Source organism: Eptatretus burgeri, chromosome 6 (genome assembly GCF_056783735.1).
Source record: "Eptatretus burgeri isolate ZD-2024b chromosome 6, Ebu_testis_v1, whole genome shotgun sequence".
Classification (NCBI taxonomy): Eukaryota; Metazoa; Chordata; class Myxini; order Myxiniformes; family Myxinidae; genus Eptatretus; species Eptatretus burgeri.
In genome coordinates, this window is record NC_140966.1 from 83,407,411 (window position 1) to 83,427,370 (window position 19,960).

Sequence of the window (19,960 nt, forward strand, 5' to 3'; positions counted from 1 at the left end):
GTGCTCCGTCACCCCGGGCGAGTGGTTCGTGCTCCGTCACCCCGGGCGAGTGGTTCGTGCTCCGTCACCCCGGGCGAGTGGTTCGTGCTCCGTCACCCCGGGCGAGTGGTTCGTGCTCCGTCACCCCGGGCGAGTGGTTCGTGCTCCGTCACCCCGGGCGAGTGGTTCGTGCTCCGTCACCCCGGGCGAGTGGTTCGTGCTCCGTCACCCCGGGCGAGTGGTTCGTGCTCCGTCACCCCGGGCGAGTGGTTCGTGCTCCGTCACCCCGGGCGAGTGGTTCGTGCTCCGTCACCCCGGGCGAGTGGTTCGTGCTCCGTCACCCCGGGCGAGTGGTTCGTGCTCCGTCACCCCGGGCGAGTGGTTCGTGCTCCGTCACCCCGGGCGAGTGGTTCGTGCTCCGTCACCCCGGGCGGGTGGTTCGTGCTCCTTCATTCTGAGCGAGTTATTGTGAAATAAACCCGATTTCTGAGCCGTTTGCTGTATTTACGTGTTTTCTTAATTACCGAGCCAAATTTTTTTTTCCACCCATCACATGCAGCTGTTAATAAAGAATAATGTTTGTGAACATATCCTTGAAACGTCTATGTAAATGCAATGTAGTTTTTCGATGAAAGCTACTCAAGGTTTCTGGTTTGTCTGCAGTACGTACTGTAGTCGGTAATCACACTGACTCCAACCTGCCTTTCCCGAAAAATTGCCGATATCGGCCAAGCACGTGTGTGTGTGTGTGTGTGTGTGTGTGTGTGTGTGTGTGTGTGTGTGTGTGTGTGTGTGTGTGTGTGTGTGTGTGTGTGTGTGTGTGTGTGTGTGTGTGTGTGTGTGTGTGTGTGTGTGTGTGTGTGTGTGTATGTATGTTCATAAAGCATTACATATTCTCTCTGCTTACTCCCATTCCCTCACCTCTTTCTCCCTCTCCCCCTCTCTCTCCCTCTTTCTCTCTCTCTCCCTCTCTCTCTCCCTCTCTCTTTGTCCCATCCTCGCTCGACACCCTCCCAATACAGTGCAGCACCCTCCTTCCACATCTCCCCTCTCTCTTTCTCTCTCTCTCTCTATCTCTCTCACTTTCTCTCTTTCTCTCGCTCTCTCTCTCTCTCTCTCTGTCTCTGTCTCTGTCTCTGTCTCTGTCTCTCTGTCTCTCTGTCTCTCTGTCTCTCTGTCTCTCTGTCTCTCTGTCTCTCTGTCTCTCTGTCTCTCTGTCTCTCTGTCTCTCTGTCTCTCTGTCTCTGTCTCTCTGTCTCTCTGTCTCTCTGTCTCTCTGTCTCTCTGTCTCTCTGTCTCTCTGTCTCTCTGTCTCTCTGTCTCTCTGTCTCTGTCTCTGTCTCTGTCTCTGTCTCTGTCTCTGTCTCTGTCTCTGTCTCTGTCTCTCTCTCTCTCTCTGCACATATCCAGATTGTGGTTATGTATGGACTTTGTTTGTCTCCAGACATGTTCAGGCAGGGTTTGTCTCCTGACATGTTCGGGTAGGGTTTGTCTACAGACGTGTTCGGGCAGGGTTTGTCTCCAGACGTGTTCGGGCAGGGTTTGTCTCCTGATGTATTGGGGCAGGGTTTGTCTCCTGACGTGTTGGGGCAGGGTTTGTCTCCTGACGTGTTGGGGCAGGGTTTGTCTCCTGACGTGTTGGGGCAGGGTTTGTCTCCTGACGTGTTGGGGCAGGGTTTGTCTCCTGACGTGTTGGGGCAGGGTTTGTCTCCTGACGTGTTGGGGCAGGGTTTGTCTCCTGACGTGTTGGGGCAGGGTTTGTCTCCTGACGTGTTGGGGCAGGGTTTGTCTCCTGACGTGTTGGGGCAGGGTTTGTCTCCTGACGTGTTGGGGCAGGGTTTGTCTCCTGACGTGTTGGGGCAGGGTTTGTCTCCTGACATGTTGGGGCAGGGTTTGTCTCCTGACGTGTTGGGGCAGGGTTTGTCTCCTGACGTGTTGGGGGCAGGGTTTGTCTCCTGACGTGTTGGGGCAGGGTTTGTCTCCTGGCGTGTTGGGGCAGGGTTTGTCTCCTGGCGTGTTGGGGCAGGGTTTGTCTCCTGACGTGTTGGGGCAGGGTTTGTCTCCTGACGTGTTGGGGCAGGGTTTGTCTCCTGACATGATGGGGCAGGGTTTGTCTCCTGACGTGTTTGGGCAGGGTTTGTCTCCTGACGTGTTGGGGCAGGGTTTGTCTCCTGACGTGTTGGGGCAGGGTTTGTCTCCTGACGTGTTGGGGCAGGGTTTGTCTCCTGACGTGTTGGGGCAGGGTTTGTCTCCTGACGTGTTGGGGCAGGGTTTGTCTCCTGACGTGTTGGGGCAGGGTTTGTCTCCTGACGTGTTGGGGCAGGGTTTGTCTCCTGACGTGTTGGGGCAGGGTTTGTCTCCTGGCATGTTGGGGCAGGGTTTGTCTCCTGGCGTGTTGGGGCAGGGTTTGTCTCCTGACGTGTTGGGGCAGGGTTTGTCTCCTGACGTGTTGGGGCAGGGTTTGTCTCCTGACATGCTGGGGCAGGGTTTGTCTCCTGACGTGATGGGGCAGGGTTTGTCTCCTGACGTGTTGGGGCAGGGTTTGTCTCCTGACGTGTTGGGGCAGGGTTTGTCTCCTGACGTGTTGGGGCAGGGTTTGTCTCTTGACGTGTTGGGGCAGGGTTTGTCTCCTGACATGCTGGGGCAGGGTTTGTCTCCTGACGTGATGGGGCAGGGTTTGTCTCCTGACGTGTTGGGGCAGGGTTTGTCTCCTGACGTGTTGGGGCAGGGTTTGTCTCCTGACGTGTTGGGGCAGGGTTTGTCTCCTGACGTGTTGGGGCAGGGTTTGTCTCCTGACGTGTTGGGGCAGGGTTTGTCTCCTGACGTGTTGGGGCAGGGTTTGTCTCCTGACGTGTTGGGGCAGGGTTTGTCTCCTGACGTGTTGGGGCAGGGTTTGTCTCCTGACGTGTTGGGGCAGGGTTTGTCTCCTGACGTGTTGGGGCAGGGTTTGTCTCCTGACGTGTTGGGGCAGGGTTTGTCTCCTGACGTGTTGGGGCAGGGTTTGTCTGTCTCTCTGTCTGTCTGTCTCTCTGTCTGTCTGTCTCTGTTGACTTGGACCGTATATTAGCAATTATATGTATCCCTGAGAAGAAAATCCAAATACATCTGGTCAGTTTAATTGAAGGTTTCCTGTTCTAAGGAACAATGTTTTCAATTCTTCTTCTTGTTTGTGTCTGGCAGCGTGGGTGCTGGATAGCTATCATTTTGTTGGGGCGCGACTATGCCGCTTAGGCTGTGCCCCGATGCCAGTACACTGGTACTCATTTTGCCGACCTCGGAAAGATGACAGGCTGAGTCAACCCCACCTGGTGTTAATTCAGTGGCAAACGGGGCTCAAACTCAGGAGCCTAAGATCCCAAGCCAGCCACCCTAACCACAAAGCCAGGCTATTTTCAATTGATTTTCTATTTTCATGGATCTTCAACTTTTATGGGGGAGTGAATTTAATTGGTTGAAAACTTTATGAATTTGTGCTCTTGTGATGGGGAAAATGTAATTGCTTATTAAGGGCAGTGCACTGCAATGAAAAAACATTTTAATAAAAATTAGGCACTTTCTTGCCCTCGTATGTCTGCTTATATCGGTAAAAATGGCATGTGGTGTTTGTGTTGTTATCCTCTTATTAACCCCACCCCTCACCTTCCTATCCACATTAATTTCAGGTTCATGGTCTACAAGCTTCCAGAGAACACACATGTTATCCCTGATGTGCCCAAAGGGAAAGCCTTTCTTTACATGGACAGGATCACAGGGACCTGGGCTCAATTAGAAGTGCCCATAGATGCTGAGACAAGTCCGATCCGACTAACTCTCACTCCCTTACAACAATTGCACAAAAACCAGGTAATTGGTGACATCACTGACATCGTAAAAGTGTGGGGGGGGGTTGGGGGTGCCAGTCTATATTAATTATGGTTGATTTCTGATTACTGTAATACTTTGTGAATGTTCGTTTCATCGTTCTTTTGTACGAAAGGAGTTGAGGCATCTCTTACAATGATATTGTTGCGGTTCTGGAAACCGCATACCTCCAACACCAATAGCAGCCAACATACAGTGGTCGTCAGTCAATTATTTCATGAGGGCAACCAAGGGCAGCAGGAGAAGCCAACAATAAATGCCAATGCTGCACGGAGCACGTGCAGCGCAACGATAACCCCCCACACACTGTTCAGGCGACTCGAAGCATAACCAACACAACTACGTTGCTGCAGGAATGCCGTGCCGAGACCAGAAGGATGACCAACCGAATGGCGCGCTGCAGAAATGTCGTGCCGAGGAAATAGACGGAGCGGCACACCAAGTACGAACAATTTACAGTGCGCACGGTGCACTCTTCTTCAATGCACTTATATCTATGCTCTTTCCTTCAATTCATGGCGCAGATCTGGGTTGGCACTGTGCACCTCACCACAACTGATAGCTGTGAATACGATGCTCGATGACGGGCAGGCCCACGTGTTGACCACGTGTACGGTGGTGGACCCGCACGCATTGTATGGGGCATGCTCTATGGTGGGCGGACCCGCGCGCTGACCACGTGTACAATGGCGGACTCCCGCGCAGCCCGCGATACTTTATCATCGTACAGAACGGGGCTCGAATAACAAACATCTTTGGTCGGGTCTGCGCATAGGGTTACAATAATGTCTCACAGCCGATCTTCGCTCACCACGACGGCCACGGGTGTCTCCTACAGACGGCAGACGTCCTCCCGCACCTCCGCCTCGATGCAGCTGCTACCAGGCAGAGGCATGCTGTGCGGCCGGACCGCTCGGGCTGCATGGTGTACAACAGAGCAGGCACATTGCCTAGTGCCAACCGCGGGTCGCCGAGGCTCAGCACGGGGTTCGGTGCAAGGTGATTCATATCACGAGGTTCAGAGCGAGATGATTCCGCAGTTTGGAACCATCTTGCCGGAAGTGGAGTGGAGCTGCTTCCAGCCATCATGGCTGGGCTGCGCAGTGGCCGGGGCCAATCAGGCGCCCGATTCAGGTGACGGCACATCGCTTCGGGGTGGTGCCCCCACCCTGCAACGCAGGGCTCATAAAAGGCGGATCGCGAAGCCATCCGTCCTCTGTCTCTCTCTGTCTCTCTCTCTCTCTCTCTCTCTCTCTCTCTCTCTCTCTCTCTCTCTCTCTCTCTCTCTCTCTCTCTCTCTCTCTCTCTCTCTCTCTCTCTCTCTCTCTCTCTCTCTCTCACACACACACACGCTGGATCTCCAACTCGCCTTCTCCACCCGCCCTTCTCTGCCCACTCACCTGCTGATTCCACCCTTTCTTCACCGCCTCGTCACTGAATCCACCCACCCACCTGATCCTGTCTGCCACTCCACCCACTTGCTTCAGACTCCATCTCTCTCCACCCACTGGCTTCTGACTCCACCTCTTTTTACCCACTGGCTTCTGGCTCCGCCTCTCTCCACCCACTGGCTTCTGACTCTACCTCTTTTTACCCACTGGCTTCTGACTCCACCTCTTTTTACCCACTGGCTTCTGACTCCACCTCTCTCCACCCACTGGCTTCCGACTCCACCTCTCTCTGCCCACTGGCTTCTGACTCCGCCCAAGGTCCCTCCTTCATGCCTGTCGGTCGCGTTCCATTCTCTGGATTGACGCTTACCTGCATGGAGTACCACCAAACAAGAGATCACGCGCCAGCTGTCAAGGAGGTACTGCCCAGCGGAGCATCCCCCCAAAACATATTGGTGGTGCAGTCGGGTAATCGTGCAAGGTATTGAGAGGCCGTTAGCCTCATCTCCTCTCCTCCTTTTTCTCTTCATTAACTCCTCTACATTGGTGTGTGTGTGTGTGTGTGTGTGTGTGTGTGTGTGTGTGTGTGTGTGTGTGTGTGTGTGTGTGTGTGTGTCATGGCACCTGTCCTTGCTTAAGTTAAGATTGTAGAAGAATTATATCGGGACAACTCTGCTCTGTGTCTGCTTTTATAAGTTGCTTGATTATTGCTGCACCTCTCACATTTCTTTCTATTCCTGCTTACAGACAACAATAAATACCATTCACTGTGCTACATATCTTTCCTCGCCTGCCTGTTAATAAATTATTTGTAGAAATGTTCCCAGCTCGTTTTTGTTTTTTCTTTCATTGATCCAGCATGGTCTGTATTCTAATTTATCCGGGACTTTATTCCCAACGATCCATTCCTTTTAGCCGGTACGTCCTTGGCAGTGTCGCTTGGCTGCATCTGATCCAGTAAAGTGATCCGGTTCAGACGCGTACCCAGGGCGTGTCCCCCGGCAATTAGGTCACGTGATTAATTAGGTAACCCGGTTAACCCATAGACGGAGGACCCTAGGTCATGTGGTTGATTTATTGGCGTTCACGGTCAGTTTGCGACCCGTCGCGTCACGGAATTATCCGTGCGCAACAGTCTGCAATTCCGCGGAGTCTGGTGGGAACCCGAGAAAGCTCCCCCCCCCTCCCCGTGGTCTTCTCACCTGACCCCCGGCCCACAACAATATGTTTTACATTTTCTATTGTGTAGTTGTGATTTAGTTCATCTTAATAAATTTTTGATGTGAGCATGATGTGATTTTTTTTCTTTTGAAGCAAAACAAAACAGAGAATGTGTGTTTAATTTTCACCATTTTTATAGTTGTTTGAAATTTTTATTATCCGACCTTTCTTTGTATCCATAAATCCATAAACATGAACAGACAGATTATTCATTTTCTCAAATTGAGGACAAACTCTCAATGACTGGAAACTTTAAATCTTTAACACAGTGTATTCTCATATTTATTATAATGAGATACGCTTTCTGGTTTCCATTGTGGAGCACGTAGGTGAGCAAGAACAGACCATAGAAAGCATTTATTATCATTGTTTTGAATATTAACAACTTTTTAAGCTTTATCTCTTTTGGTAAATCAATATAAGAAGAAGCATTAAGAGGATATATATATATATATATATATATATATATATATATATATATATATATATATATATATATATATATGTATCTTAAAAGATTATGTTTTTTAATGACAAATCCACTCCCTACCACACTATTATCAACATGGAGTTCTTGTCTTTGTAGTTCATCATAAACGTCACAAGCTAAGAAATCATGGAATGTTGTGGTAAAGTAAGGGTTTATTCTCATATAGGGAGTTTCTTCATCATCTTCTCTTGTCATATTCAATATTATACACATATAAAACTTAAAAGTATTGATTTAACTCAATGTGTTTTTAATTAGAATTTCAATACTTGGCTTAACCATATAAATTGCTTCAATGATTAATGTTGGTGTTTGTTCTTTAAAGTGAAACAATTGTATTTTTATATGTCCTTAAAATGCTTCAATATTTTCAATAGAGTATCTAAGTATCCCCTCTTTATTCTTCCTGTGTTTGTGTGATTGAAGGTGTTTCTTATAACTGTCTTTTAAGACATCCTTAGTGCAGACATCACAATGTTTTGTTTCTCATTCAAGTGGAGATATTTGTTGGAATAGATTGAATGTGTGTGGTTGTGTGTTTGAAGGGATTCGTTATAATATTTAAATTCACGATTACAAACATTGCAATATGTTGTATTCCCCATATTTATATAGTATAACTTTACTTAAAATAAAATTTTCTTAATGAAAATCTTGTAATTTATAGATACTTTTCTGTTTAAAATAAAATTTTCTTGATTTATCTCTTGGAAGGAGGTTGCTTAGGGTTGAAGACCTTATTCTTCTTGCAAGAAAGACTGTCACCACTGCCCGCCCCCGCCGCACCGTCACCACCGCCGCTTCTTTGTTTGATGCTCACCATTTAAAAAGTATTAGAGCATGGAAAAACACAAAGTTTAGTAAACACTATGCAGGCTTGATTCACCGAATGGCAACCTCCTGCATTGCAGTTCCTTGTAAGGGAACCCATGATGTATGTAGTTATAAATAAATATATATATGTATATATATATATATGTATATATATATATATATATATATATATATACATATATACATACATACATATATGAAACCGGTCCGGTGGCTGAGGGTGTGTGTAGCATTGGGATTCTCATGTGTGCACTGTGTGGACGTCTTCATAGGTGTTGAGGACCTCTAGGAAGGGTTTTTAACAGCATAATGCTTACCTTGTGTTGGTCTTCTTGGGTTGCTTTATGCAGCTTCTTCGGCTAGAGGAGTGCGGAGGGGTCTTTTGTTTATATAATCCGAGCCACCTGGGTTTAGTTGATTAGGTGAGAGCTGATTGGCTGTTCCCTCCATTCACAGGTGAGAGATGTGGGTGGGTATATATATATATATATATATATATATATATATATATATATATATATATATATATATATATATATATATATATATATATATATATATATATATATATATATATATATATTGTTGCGGTTGAGGAAATTCGCAAACCACCATTCAGGTCCCGTAGGTGAGATATCTCTGTAAGTACATGTGTAGTTAGCCCCAAACCCGTTGTTTAGAGGGAATAAATGTGATTAATTCGGGCTGTGACCCTTTGAGATAGCCGTTTTTCTGTTCTATCTTTATTTTGAACCAACCACGTCTCAACCGCCATCACACAACAACCACCAACTGCAACGCCACTTCACAACAACAACAACGCCAACAGCCACGACCTTTACCTTCACAACTCGCTCCCGCAAACATCGCATCACCGCCATTCCAAACGTCATCATGGCCATGGACCACCACTTTAAACCCTCCACCACCTTCGCCTCTCCTTCTGCGGACATTTCTGCACCGCTTGTGGGCACCGAGCGTCAGGCTGTCCTGGCCTCGTGCGGGACGTGCGCCGAGCCGCGGGTGCAAATAGTGGCCTTTCCGAGGAGAAGTCGGATCAGGAATGATACACGCCCACTTCTGATCCGTCCAATCAGCAAGCGCGGGGCGGTTTGGCCCCGCCTCCATGCGCGTCGGAGTCGAATCGATATATGCAAATTTGAGGATCAGGGGAGACTCACGCCCCTTTTTCTCCATCCAATGGGCGAGCATGGCTCCACCCCCGAGCTCGTTCTGATCCAGAAATTTGCATATGGGTTCTCCTGCCGGACTATAAAGCGCCGAGCGTGGGGCGAATTTGGTCAGTTCGAGGCAGTCAGTTGGAGAAGAGTCAAGGCGAGTTGGAGAAGAGTCAAGGTGAGTTGGAGAAGAGTCAAGGCAAGTTGGAGAAGAGTCAAGTCGGGTCTGGAGGAGAGTCAGTCTTTTGGAGGTCGGAGTCTGTCGGGGTTCGGAGTCTGTCGGGGAGCTGCAGAGAGAGGAAGCCTGGAGCCTGGAGCGCGGTCGAGGTGATTTGCTGCAGTCGGCTGAGGAGAATTGCGGAGGGGACCGGATAGCTCGGGTCCGAGGCAAGGAAGACGGCGGTCGGCGACGAGCTCGCAGTGGAGTCGCTCGTCGCGGGACCCAAGCAAGCCAGCTATCCTCTTTCCCCAGAGCATCAACAGTTCCCCCCCGCGCTGAGATAGGGCGAAAAGGCGGGCCCCATTCCCACCCCACTCCAAGCAGTGCCAACGAAACCCGCGAAGGAGCGCGGAGTCGGGGCACCACCGTGCCGCCACATTTGCGGCTCATCACAAGACACGGGTAGGATCCACCCGGTCTCACGGCCCACAGGCCCCGTCTGTCCCCTTGTCTTAGAGGGTGGCCCTTTTCTTTTGCTTTTGAGTAAATGTGTTGTCGGCGCCGTCTGTAAAGTAAAACTGTGTAAGTGTTGCCGTGTGCACGCGTAGTCGGTAGTAGATCTGCATTGTTGTGTTTCTTTTGTTACATCTGCTTTTGGAGCATAATTGTTGTAATTGTATATGTGTGCTCTCCGTGTGCCGTGGAATAAATGTGCATCATGTTGAATTGTTTTTCCCTTTTCGCTTCGTCTTTTCTTTAATTGAATCTCCATCTTGCTTCACGTAAAGGGTTGGTAGTGGGCTTAATACGCCTGATAATTAATCAGAACCGTCGAGGCCGACGATAACACCGCTCGGTTATCCCGATAGTACGGAATGGGTCACTTAAGTGGCCCGTGTCCGGAGTCAACCTGCGGCGAGGTGCGATCGCCCGGTCTACCGTCCGCGTGGGTACTTAGGTAGGTAGAGTTTGGCGAACAACCCTATCCCACGTGGGGGGCCGATTGGCACGATCGTGGTGAGGCCGAAAGGCCCACCCGTGATTAGCTCCCGGCGTTAGTCCGAGAGGGTCACGACAGAATTGTCCGTCCGGTGCGCGACGTGCCTCGATTCGAGTTACGTGGCCGTTCGCACGCCGGCGGGCGCGAATTCACAACAATATATATATATATATATATATATATATATATATATATATATATATATATATATATATATATATATATATTCAAGCAAAAGCACCGTCTGGATACGTCCGGAGACTTTCACCCACCCAGAGACAAACATTGTCAGGAGCCAAACATCGTCCAGAGATAACCACCATTCAGACGCATCCAGAGAGAACCAACGTCCGGAGATCACCACCTTCTGGACATGTCCGGAGTATCAAATAATGTGCAAACACAACTCTCTGGACGTTGATAAGCATTACAGCTGAAATGCGATAACCTCGAGAATCTCTTAACCAAATTAGGCAAATTAACACTTTTTTTTGTAGTCAACACTGCAGTTGGGGGCAGGGGGAGGGGTGGGGTGGGAGAGAGAGGCAGGGTGAGAGGGAGAGGGAGAGGGGCGGGTGAGAGAGAGAGAGTGAGAGGGGCGGGTGAGAGAGGGAGGGGGCCAGTGAGAGAGAGAGGGAGAGAGAGAGAGAGAGAGAGTGAGAGGGGCGGGTAAGAGAGGGAGGGGGCCAGTGAGAGAGAGAGGGAGAGAGAGAGAGAGAGAGAGAGAGAGAGAGAGAGAGAGAGAGAGAGAGAGAGAGAGAGAGAGTGAGAGGGGCGGGTAAGAGAGGGAGGGGGCCAGTGAGAGAGAGAGGGAGAGAGAGAGAGAGAGAGAGAGAGAGAGAGAGAGAGAGAGAGAGAGAGAGAGAGAGAGAGAGAGAGAGAGAGAGAGAGAGAGAGAGAGAGAGAGAGAGAGAGAGAGAGAGAGGAGACAGAGGGAGGGTGGTAGAGGGAGAGGTGCCGGTGAGAGAGGGAGAGGGACTAGTGAGAGAGAGGGGGGATGGGAGAGGGAGAGAGAGAGAGAGAGAGAGAGAGAGAGAGAGAGAGAGAGAGAGAGAGGCGGGTAAGAGAGGGAGGGGGCCAGTGAGAGAGAGAGGGAGAGAGAGTGAGAGGGGCGGGTAAGAGAGGGAGGGGCCAGTGAGAGAGAGAGAGAGAGAGAGAGAGAGAGAGAGAGAGAGAGAGAGAGAGAGAGAGAGAGAGAGAGAGAGAGAGAGAGAGAGAGATATGGGGGAGACAGAGGGATGGGTGGTGGAGGGATAGGATTTCACATCGTAGTCCCTCCTTCCCTCGAATGGCTCACTGCTCACCTTATATCATATTGAACACAAGGTCAATCATAAGCCAGGTGACAATAAGTCTGCATTCCTAGTCTGTATCAGCATGTCCTATTGTCCTCTATCCTATCCTTCTTCTTCTTCTTCTTCTTCTTTCGGCTGCTCCCTTTAGGGGCCGCCACAGCGGATCACCCGTATGATCTGCATAGTGATTTGGCACATGTTTTACGCCGGATTCCCTTCCTGACGCAACCCTGGTCGCTTCTTACGACACAGGGATATGGTACACCTATTTTAACCGGGGTATACACCGGCCCAGTACACTGGTACTCATTTCGCCGACCTCTGAAGGATGACAGGCTGAGTCAACCCCCTGGTGTATTAATTCAGTGGCCCAACGGGGCTTGAACTCAGGACCTTTCGGATTCCAAGCCGCTGCCCTAACCACTGCGCCAACACCAGGCTCCTATATCCTATCCTCGGACTCCTATAATAATTCCTTTTCCCAGTTAGTTTCTCATTCATATGGAAATATAGTCATCAGATTATTGAGACATTTTTTCCTCAACAAAGCTGTCCTCAAAGTAAAGCTGATTGGTATTCCAGCTCTCAATTGAGCTCCACATATGCAGGCAGCTGTCTGCATTGGTGCACTTTCACAAACTGACTACAACACTTATTACAGTGCGTGCGCTGTATACAATTGCACCGAGTTTGAAATGTCCCCGGTTTCCCCCCCCCCACCACGTGCCTCAAGTGAGCCAATGACAGCCGTCCGGTAGATGACAGTGCGTAACCTAAACGGAAATGGCGTTAATTGACGGAAATACCCGAGTATTTCAATGGAAATTTGTGAAACTAATGTGTTATATATGTGAAAACCATTGAATTTATTGTTTGACGGGAAAAAAAACCAAGAAACGCTCCCCTCTCATGTACGAACGAACGAAAGACGTCATTTCCGCCCACCATGGCATTTCACGCCGAACGCTGAAAGCTAAGTTCTTCTTATGCCATCGTTCTCTTTAATATTAGCCATAAACAAGTGTTTCGTCATGCATTAGTAGTTGAAATTTACTTACAATTATGACAGATATTGGTGGCAAAGTGATAAGTGGTTCTTTCAATAACATTAGTGTTCTCATTTGCTTCACCACATGCGCTGTATTGAAGAATTTCACTTGTTTAATTTAAATTGCCTTTTCCACAGAACATCTTAACATTTCAAATCATATTACTGATCCATAACAGTAGATAGAATGAATGGAAGAGTATAGTTGGCTGGGCATTTGGGAATGTTGTCTGTGGTGTATTGTCTTTCGAGAGCACACTTGCTTCTACAATAAAGCTTGGTCTTTGGAGGCATTGAAAGGATGGCTGTGGCTACAATGGGTAAATTTTCCTGCTAAACTTGAGGTGCAAGATCGAGATTGTAAAGGATACTATCTGCAATAACATTTGGTGATTCGGCGTGGGCACAAATCTTTGATTGAAGTCGTTTCTGATTTTAGCCAGGTATGGCACCCAATGCATTCTGACTTTTTCGGCTCATTTCTGGTTCCCCAAAGTCGAAGGATGTTGTTAAATGATATTCGCTGTTCCTTGCTTTAAACATTGGAAAAGTGCTGGTTGTAAAATGTTTGTATTTTATCTATCTTCAGAGCGATAGTACGGCGTATGTATTATACAATGACCAGCCTCCTACAAACGCAACAGCGTCAAACAGCTTAGGTCACACAAAAGGTGGGTCGATGTGAACTGACGTACCAGTTTTTGTGAGTCAATGCATAAGCAGATGAACAGCAACATTCAGTGCTAATTGAGTCAATTTATTTCAGTGTGGCTGGTCACAATCTGAACTTGAATGCTATTCTTATTTGTGGCTTTATCTGTTACAGGGGTCATTGTAGTTGGTAAGTCGAGTGGCTTTTGGCTGGTGCACAGCACCCCAAATTTCCCACCAAAAGCCGGACAGCCATTTGCATGGCCTCACACTGCCCTGCGCTTCGGACAGTCCTTCCTCTGTGTATCCTTTGGTTTCCAACAATTCCCATCCATCGGTCAGTCTCGTATTCTTCCAAAGAATCTCACAGCAATCATATATATATATATATATATATATATATATATATATATATATATATATATATATATATATATATATATATATATATATATATATATATATATATATATATATATATATATATATATATATATATCTCTCTCTCTCTCTCTCTCTGTCTCTCTCTCTCTCTCTGTCTCTGTCTCTGTCTCTGTCTCTGTCTCTGTCTCTGTCTCTGCCTCAATCTCTCGGTCTCTCTTGGTCTCTCTCTCTCTCTCTCTCTCTCTCTCTCTCTCTCTCTCTCTCTCTCTCTCTCTCTCTCTCTCTCTCTCTCTGGTCTCTCTCTCTCATGGTCTCTCTCTCTCTTGGTTCCTCTCTGTCTCTGCTCACTCTGTCTCTGTCTCTCTTTCTCTCTCTCTCTCTCTCTCTCTCTCTCTCACTCTCCCTCCCTCTCTCTCTCCCTCTCTCTCTCTCTCTCTCTCTCTCTCTCTCTCTCTGTCTCTGTCTCTGTCTCTGTCTCTGTCTCTGTCTCTGTCTCTGTCTCTGTCTCTGTCTCTCTCTCTCTCTCTCTCTCTCTCTCTCTCTCTCTCTCTCTCTCTCTCTCTCTCTCTCTCTCTCTCTCTCTCTCTCTCTCTCTCTCTCTCTTTCTCTCTTTCTCTCTTTCTCTCTTTCTCTCTTTCTCTCTTTCTCTCTTTCTCTCTTTCTCTCTTTCTCTCTTTCTCTCTTTCTCTCTTTCTCTCTTTCTCTCTTTCTCTCTTTCTCTCTTTCTCTCTTTCTCTCAAATTGGTGTAATTATTTGTTTGTTTGGTTTTTTAAAATGCAAATCTCACCTCCTCCCTTCCCATTTGGCACTTTTTGTGTGGAAGGGAATGAATTTTTGCTAAAATTATTTATTGGGTGGCAGCCAGTGAAATTTCAAATAAAATCGGTGTTAAAAAAAAAAAAAGATTGTGAAATGGAATCCTGTATAGTTTGAATGGAACTTTTTGGAGTGGAAATTTGAGCATATTCCTGTCCTGCTTGTGATATTTATGCAATGTCATCTGTGAGCCTCAGTTAACTGTAAAATACTGAAAAGGTCGTGTGGAAGCAACATAATGGTAGGGACAGCAACACAATTCAGGTTGTGGCAGCGTAAAGAATTGACATGGAAACTTAAGAGCAGATTTGGAAAGAAAGCAGGATCACTATGAAGGATATAATAAAATATTAGCCAACTATAGATGGAAAGGTAACATTGCTATCCTTTATTGGAGATAATTTGCTGGTGACTGTCTTCTTTGTGTCGCTGAAGGTGCACAGCTACTATGCAACGAGCCCCATGTGTACGACTCTGCCGTGCCATCATCGTTCCTGCCTGCGCTGAGCTCATTTAAACAAGTGGTAGAAGAGCAATGGCAGTGCACACCTTTTGACCGACGAAATGTCTCTCTCTCTTCGTGTGCTGGGGAGCGCTTCGTCAGTTTTGCCAAATCGCGCCACTTTGATGATGGTGAGAGAAATAGATTTTCACAGTTTTGCTCTTATGGACCATATTTTGCCTCGGGTGGGTTGGAGGAGGGTGGTGGGGGGGGGATTAGGTTACTTTTTCTCTACGGGGGGGGGGGGGAGGAATGCTATTGGGAGAGCATATGTGTTAATCATTAAAGGGCACATTGGACATTGCAATGAAATTGTTAAATGAGAGCCGGCTGTAGTTGTCAGGGCACTTGGTGAGGATGGAGGAGAGCAGATTTCTGAGGAAAGCAGATTTGTTGAAAGAGCAAGCCAAGAGAAAAGGGGGTAGACCACAGTTGAGATGGGAGGATTGTGTGAAGAGGGATGTCAGAAAGGTGGAGGTGGATGAAGAGTGGAGAGAGATGGCTGGTGATAAAGAGTGATCGAGGAGTGTTGTGGATATAGAAGAGCAGCAGCTCAGTTCCAGTGGGCCTCGCGCCCCAAAAAGGGATTTGGAGGAAGAGCACAATGTGTAAATCCGAATTGATGAAATCCTATTTTCCCCTACTATTATTACCTCCGCCACCGAAGGTGTTAGCAGACTGTTTTGGGCCCTTTTCCTTCTGAAGTTACACATTTTGCCATTCCTCGCAATTCACGACAGAGAAATTATGACAGTTTTACGGGAGAGTTTCTCACTCTGCACATGTGTAAATAGCATTCAACAGGTTGTGGTGTATTGTGGTTGTATTAATTTTTTTAAATCCGATTAAAAAAATATTTTTGGTTATGGTATGGTATGGATACAATACCCAAGAGGCAATGTTACTTCCTTCCACTGAAATCATTATAATTGCTTCAGCCATTATTGTGCTCGGCTGGATGACATTTAACAACAATTTGTTGGATGAACAATTCGGCAATTTTTGATCTCTCGGTTTGATACTTCAGCGATGTATTCTGGCGTCTTTTTCATTCTGGTTAGTTATGAAAACGTTCGAGAATAAAAGTTATCGCTTTTAAAGGCTTATATGGCTTGACTACATAGTGGCTTTTCAGCAGATCTTTTTGTACACATTTAATGGGGCGGCCATTTTTTCTCCGTCATCCCTCCATATGGATTTCTACCCTACTCAATGATGAACAAGTAGAAGTATAATTTAGAAGTTTTTTTTTTTCTCCTTGAGAATGCTGTTGCAGTATTACTGGGATGGATTTCCTGGATATTTTCCTCTGGTTAATAGTGTTGTGGTTAATCATCTAATGCGGTTAAATAGTGCACCTTTTATTTTATTTTTTGAACCTATCCCATTCTGTGAATAGTTCCATTGTGGTAAACAGGTGCAGACCATCCTTTGAGGATACAATGTGCATACAGTCTCACAGAAGGCTCACATGCCTGTAGTACAAATCTTCTCCAGTGCTCAATGATACATTATCATGAAAACCTCTGCTGGCAATTTATTCTTTAATAATTACTTGCTTGCTTGCTTTGTTTCATTCCACCTGCAGCTCAGACGTGAGAATGCACTGCAGAATAGTGAAGTGCAGAAGAGGATTTATGAGCAAGCTTACACTGTATGCATCAAAAAAGGAGATTGTGGGAGGTTGAGGAGATCTAATTTTGTGTATGTAATATGTAGATAGCCTTTCACTCCGTCACTGTGTTTTGTCCTATTTTCTGTGTGCTCCTATGTGCATGCACCGTTACTATGTGTGCCCTTGGTTGTGAGTGTCTCCAGGACAACACTCGTACAAAAGAAACATGTATATTGATTCTCACTCTCCTCTCCCCTCCCCTCACTTGTTTTTACTCTTCAACAGACCTGTACTCTGGTTTTGTTGCACCGACACTTGGTGTACCATTGTATGTGGAATCGTGGCGCAACAGTCCTCATTTGCTGAACTCTAACTGCTCTGCACAATTTCCTGTTTTCAACGTGAAGAAGGTTGACCTATTGGGCCATCTAGAATTTCACACAACCCAAGACCATTGCAAGTGGTGCGTGGCACAAAGCGATGGGGAAATGGTAGCACCGTGGGTCTGTATTGGAGATGTAAACCGAATCGCCGCTGAAATGGAGCGTGGTGGTGGAACACTTTGCATTGCCGACCCTGCAGTATGGAAGGCTTTCTACAACGCAGTCAACGATTATGAGAGGTGCAACTAAAGCTGATTAATCTCCTTTTTGAATCATGGACTAATAGGCTGACAAATGATCCTTAATCCATGGGTAATCCTAAAATTTCATAACTTCAATTATATGCTTGTTGGTTTTACGTGATCATGGTTGATTGATCATACTGTATATGGGGAAAAAGTGATGAATGATGGAATTTTCTAATTATCAGTGATTCACTGATTTAAAATGATTAAGCATTAAAAACTTCTGAAAAGGTAACAAAGACCTTTATTGTTTCTGTTGCATGAGCTAAGACTGAAGAAAAAAAAAGCTTGTCAATCATTCAAAGATGTGTGCAATTTTGTAACAGAGGCCAACCGCACTGAAGCTTGCTTCTCTTTGCCTCTCCAGAGGTGGGGGGGGGGGGGGTGTTGTCTTCACAGCATTGAATACCTTCTCCAATGAATTTGGATGTTCCTTGATGCAATATGGCCATTTCTGTCCTTAAGAACTTCAAGATTTCTTTGGGCGAAGTTTCCAGGCACAGTGTTTTTGCTTTTCCTCCTTTGTTTTCTCGTATCAAAGCATCCAGTTCTCTGCCTTGTTCGATTTATTTGGTGGTTCTGTTTCATAAACGGTTTGACTTTGATCCTCAATGTCTTCATTGACCTCATTCTCATCACCATGGTTTTGGAAGAGGTGAATGAAAAATATCCTTGGCTGTCTGAGCAATTTCATTCGTAGATTGATGTGGGAGCAGAGAGTCACCTTCCAAGATTGACCTGTACACACTTCAGTCCTCCAAATAGCAAAAGAAGCCAGTATTTTTGAATTTCTTTTTTCCTTAATCCTCTTTCTTCTTCTTTCATATGGCAGCTTGGCTGACGGGTAGCTATCCTTTTGTTGGGGCATGACTGTGCCGCTAATGCTGTGCCCCTATACCAATACACTGGTACTCATTTTGCCGACGTCGGAAGGATGACAGGCTGAGTCAACCCAACCTGGTGTATATTCACCGGCAAATGGGGCTCAAATTCAGGGCCCTAAGATCCCGAGCCAGCCATGCTAACCACTAAGCCAACACTTCAATCCTCTGATCTATAGGCAGATGCAACTTGTGCCCTATCATGCATGCTCTCCTGTTCATTTACCTTCCTCAGCAAAAATTCAGATTTTTTTTTTTCAGCCTTGATCAAGTGATAGTCTCTCTTGTCCAATGCCAAGGGATTCATCTTCCTGACTTCTAAGGCCTCAAAAATTTCTGAAATGAACTTTTATCTCTTCTTTGGCGAGAAAAAGGTCAATGGCAGAAAGATCAATGGGAGCATTTGCAACAATGCTTTTTAATTCCAAGAACCTCTTTAACATCATGAGCATAGAATTCCATCTGGTATGAGTGTCCATAAGTAAGGATAATTATTTCCCATTAAATTGAGCCTTGCGTAGTTTCTGGAAATCATCATGTTTGACTGAAGATTGATGAAAAATGTGAACAATTTTACGAATCGCTTCAATCACGACTCAAAATTCATCTGCAAACTCAATGTTCTCATTTGGGACCTCTTCATAGCCTTCGTTCTGTCTCCTCCTCTTCAACATCATCTTCTGACTCTATTTCATTGGTAGCTTCCTCAATATCTTCTTCTATTTCTTCTTCTTCCTTAACAATTTTACCAGACATTTTATAGAGGACATCAAAAAAAAAAAAAAAGCGAGTGGCTCACACCCATCAATTGACCCATCAGTGACAACAGCAATGATGTCCTCTTTCAAGTCTAACTCAAACCTATTCAGTTTAGTAGGTATCAAGCAAGGAAGCAGCATGTACCATTTATTAGTCTTTGGTGTGACTCCAACCGAGATTTGAACCACCAACTTTCCACACTCGGAGCAGATGCTCCAACCATTGTGCTGCTGAGGCTGGTGAAATGGAAATTTCTGCACCTTATGATTGAGTGGAAACCTGTCCAGGATTGGTTCCTACCCACTGAAAGATGTTCATGAGTGTGAATGCTGTGATGCTCCGTCAAGAGCCTGGGTCTTCCTCACAACCACCACCACCATCAGGGGACAAGGAGCGTAAACCCCACCAGCCTGAATTACTGTCAGATACGAACTTTGGCAGTTATACCAACTCTATCGGTGCAATCCTGCATAAGACCCTATGGTTAAAGAGATCAAATCCAACTTGTGAGTGCAAGTTCAACACACACACACACACACACACACACACACACACACACACACACACACACACACACACACACACACACACACACACACACACACACACACACACACACACACACACACACACACACACACACACAAGTGTTCATGCTTATGTATTGTGCAATTCTGTTTAAGCTGCCAAAAATGCCTGTGGTAAAGCAGTTTTGATCCTGTATGATGAAGCAAATTAATCTTGTTGCAAACTTGTAAGAAGGCGACACCTGTATCACTACCTGGATTCTACTATGTTTTATGTGCACTTTGAAGTTGCAGGGAAATAAAGTTTATGACGTGTCTGCAATGTACGGTTCAGTTGTTGGTCGGGACCAATCTTGGACTCAAGTTGTGTATTGGTTTTAACATTCTGATTTTAGGAAGGTAAGTTTGCGGTTACTTGGATTGTTTGGGAATGATCGCCGCAAGCCCCGGGGTTTTTGGCGACTTCTAGAAAAACCAAAGCAAGATGTGAATTCGCAACAAGAAAGGCTGAGAGATTGTGCACCCTTAACGACTTTGATCATCAAAGCAAACTGTACAGTACTTTGACTTGGCTAAGGGGATTGGCCTTTACATGCAAAACATTTGTGAGTCAAACACCACAATGGTCCAGCCGGGTGGGTTTATCGTTTGAATCTATATCACGGCACTCACAACAATCTATACACGGATACAAAATCAAAAATCTGAAGCCTCGTCGACCCAACCATGTGACTGTCTG

General features: G+C 46.3%; 1 protein-coding gene across 4 annotated transcripts in view; it reads left to right on the forward strand.

Annotated features, from left to right (window-relative positions):
- The window catches only part of LOC147025198 (deoxyribonuclease-2-alpha-like), a 31,359-nt gene extending 11,821 nt beyond the window's left edge, over window positions 1–19,538 (forward strand). For all 4 annotated transcript variants that reach the window (XM_085885906.1, XM_085885905.1, XM_085885907.1 and 1 more), the window contains exons 3-7: window positions 3,642–3,822; window positions 13,047–13,128; window positions 13,284–13,445; window positions 14,745–14,942; window positions 16,712–19,538. In XM_085885906.1, coding sequence (XP_085742032.1) covers window positions 3,642–3,822; window positions 13,047–13,128; window positions 13,284–13,445; window positions 14,745–14,942; window positions 16,712–17,058 — 970 coding nt within the window. In that variant the 3' untranslated portion in view covers window positions 17,059–19,538. The remainder of the gene's footprint in view (window positions 1–3,641; window positions 3,823–13,046; window positions 13,129–13,283; window positions 13,446–14,744; window positions 14,943–16,711) is intronic.
- Window positions 19,539–19,960: the final 422 nt, after the last annotated feature.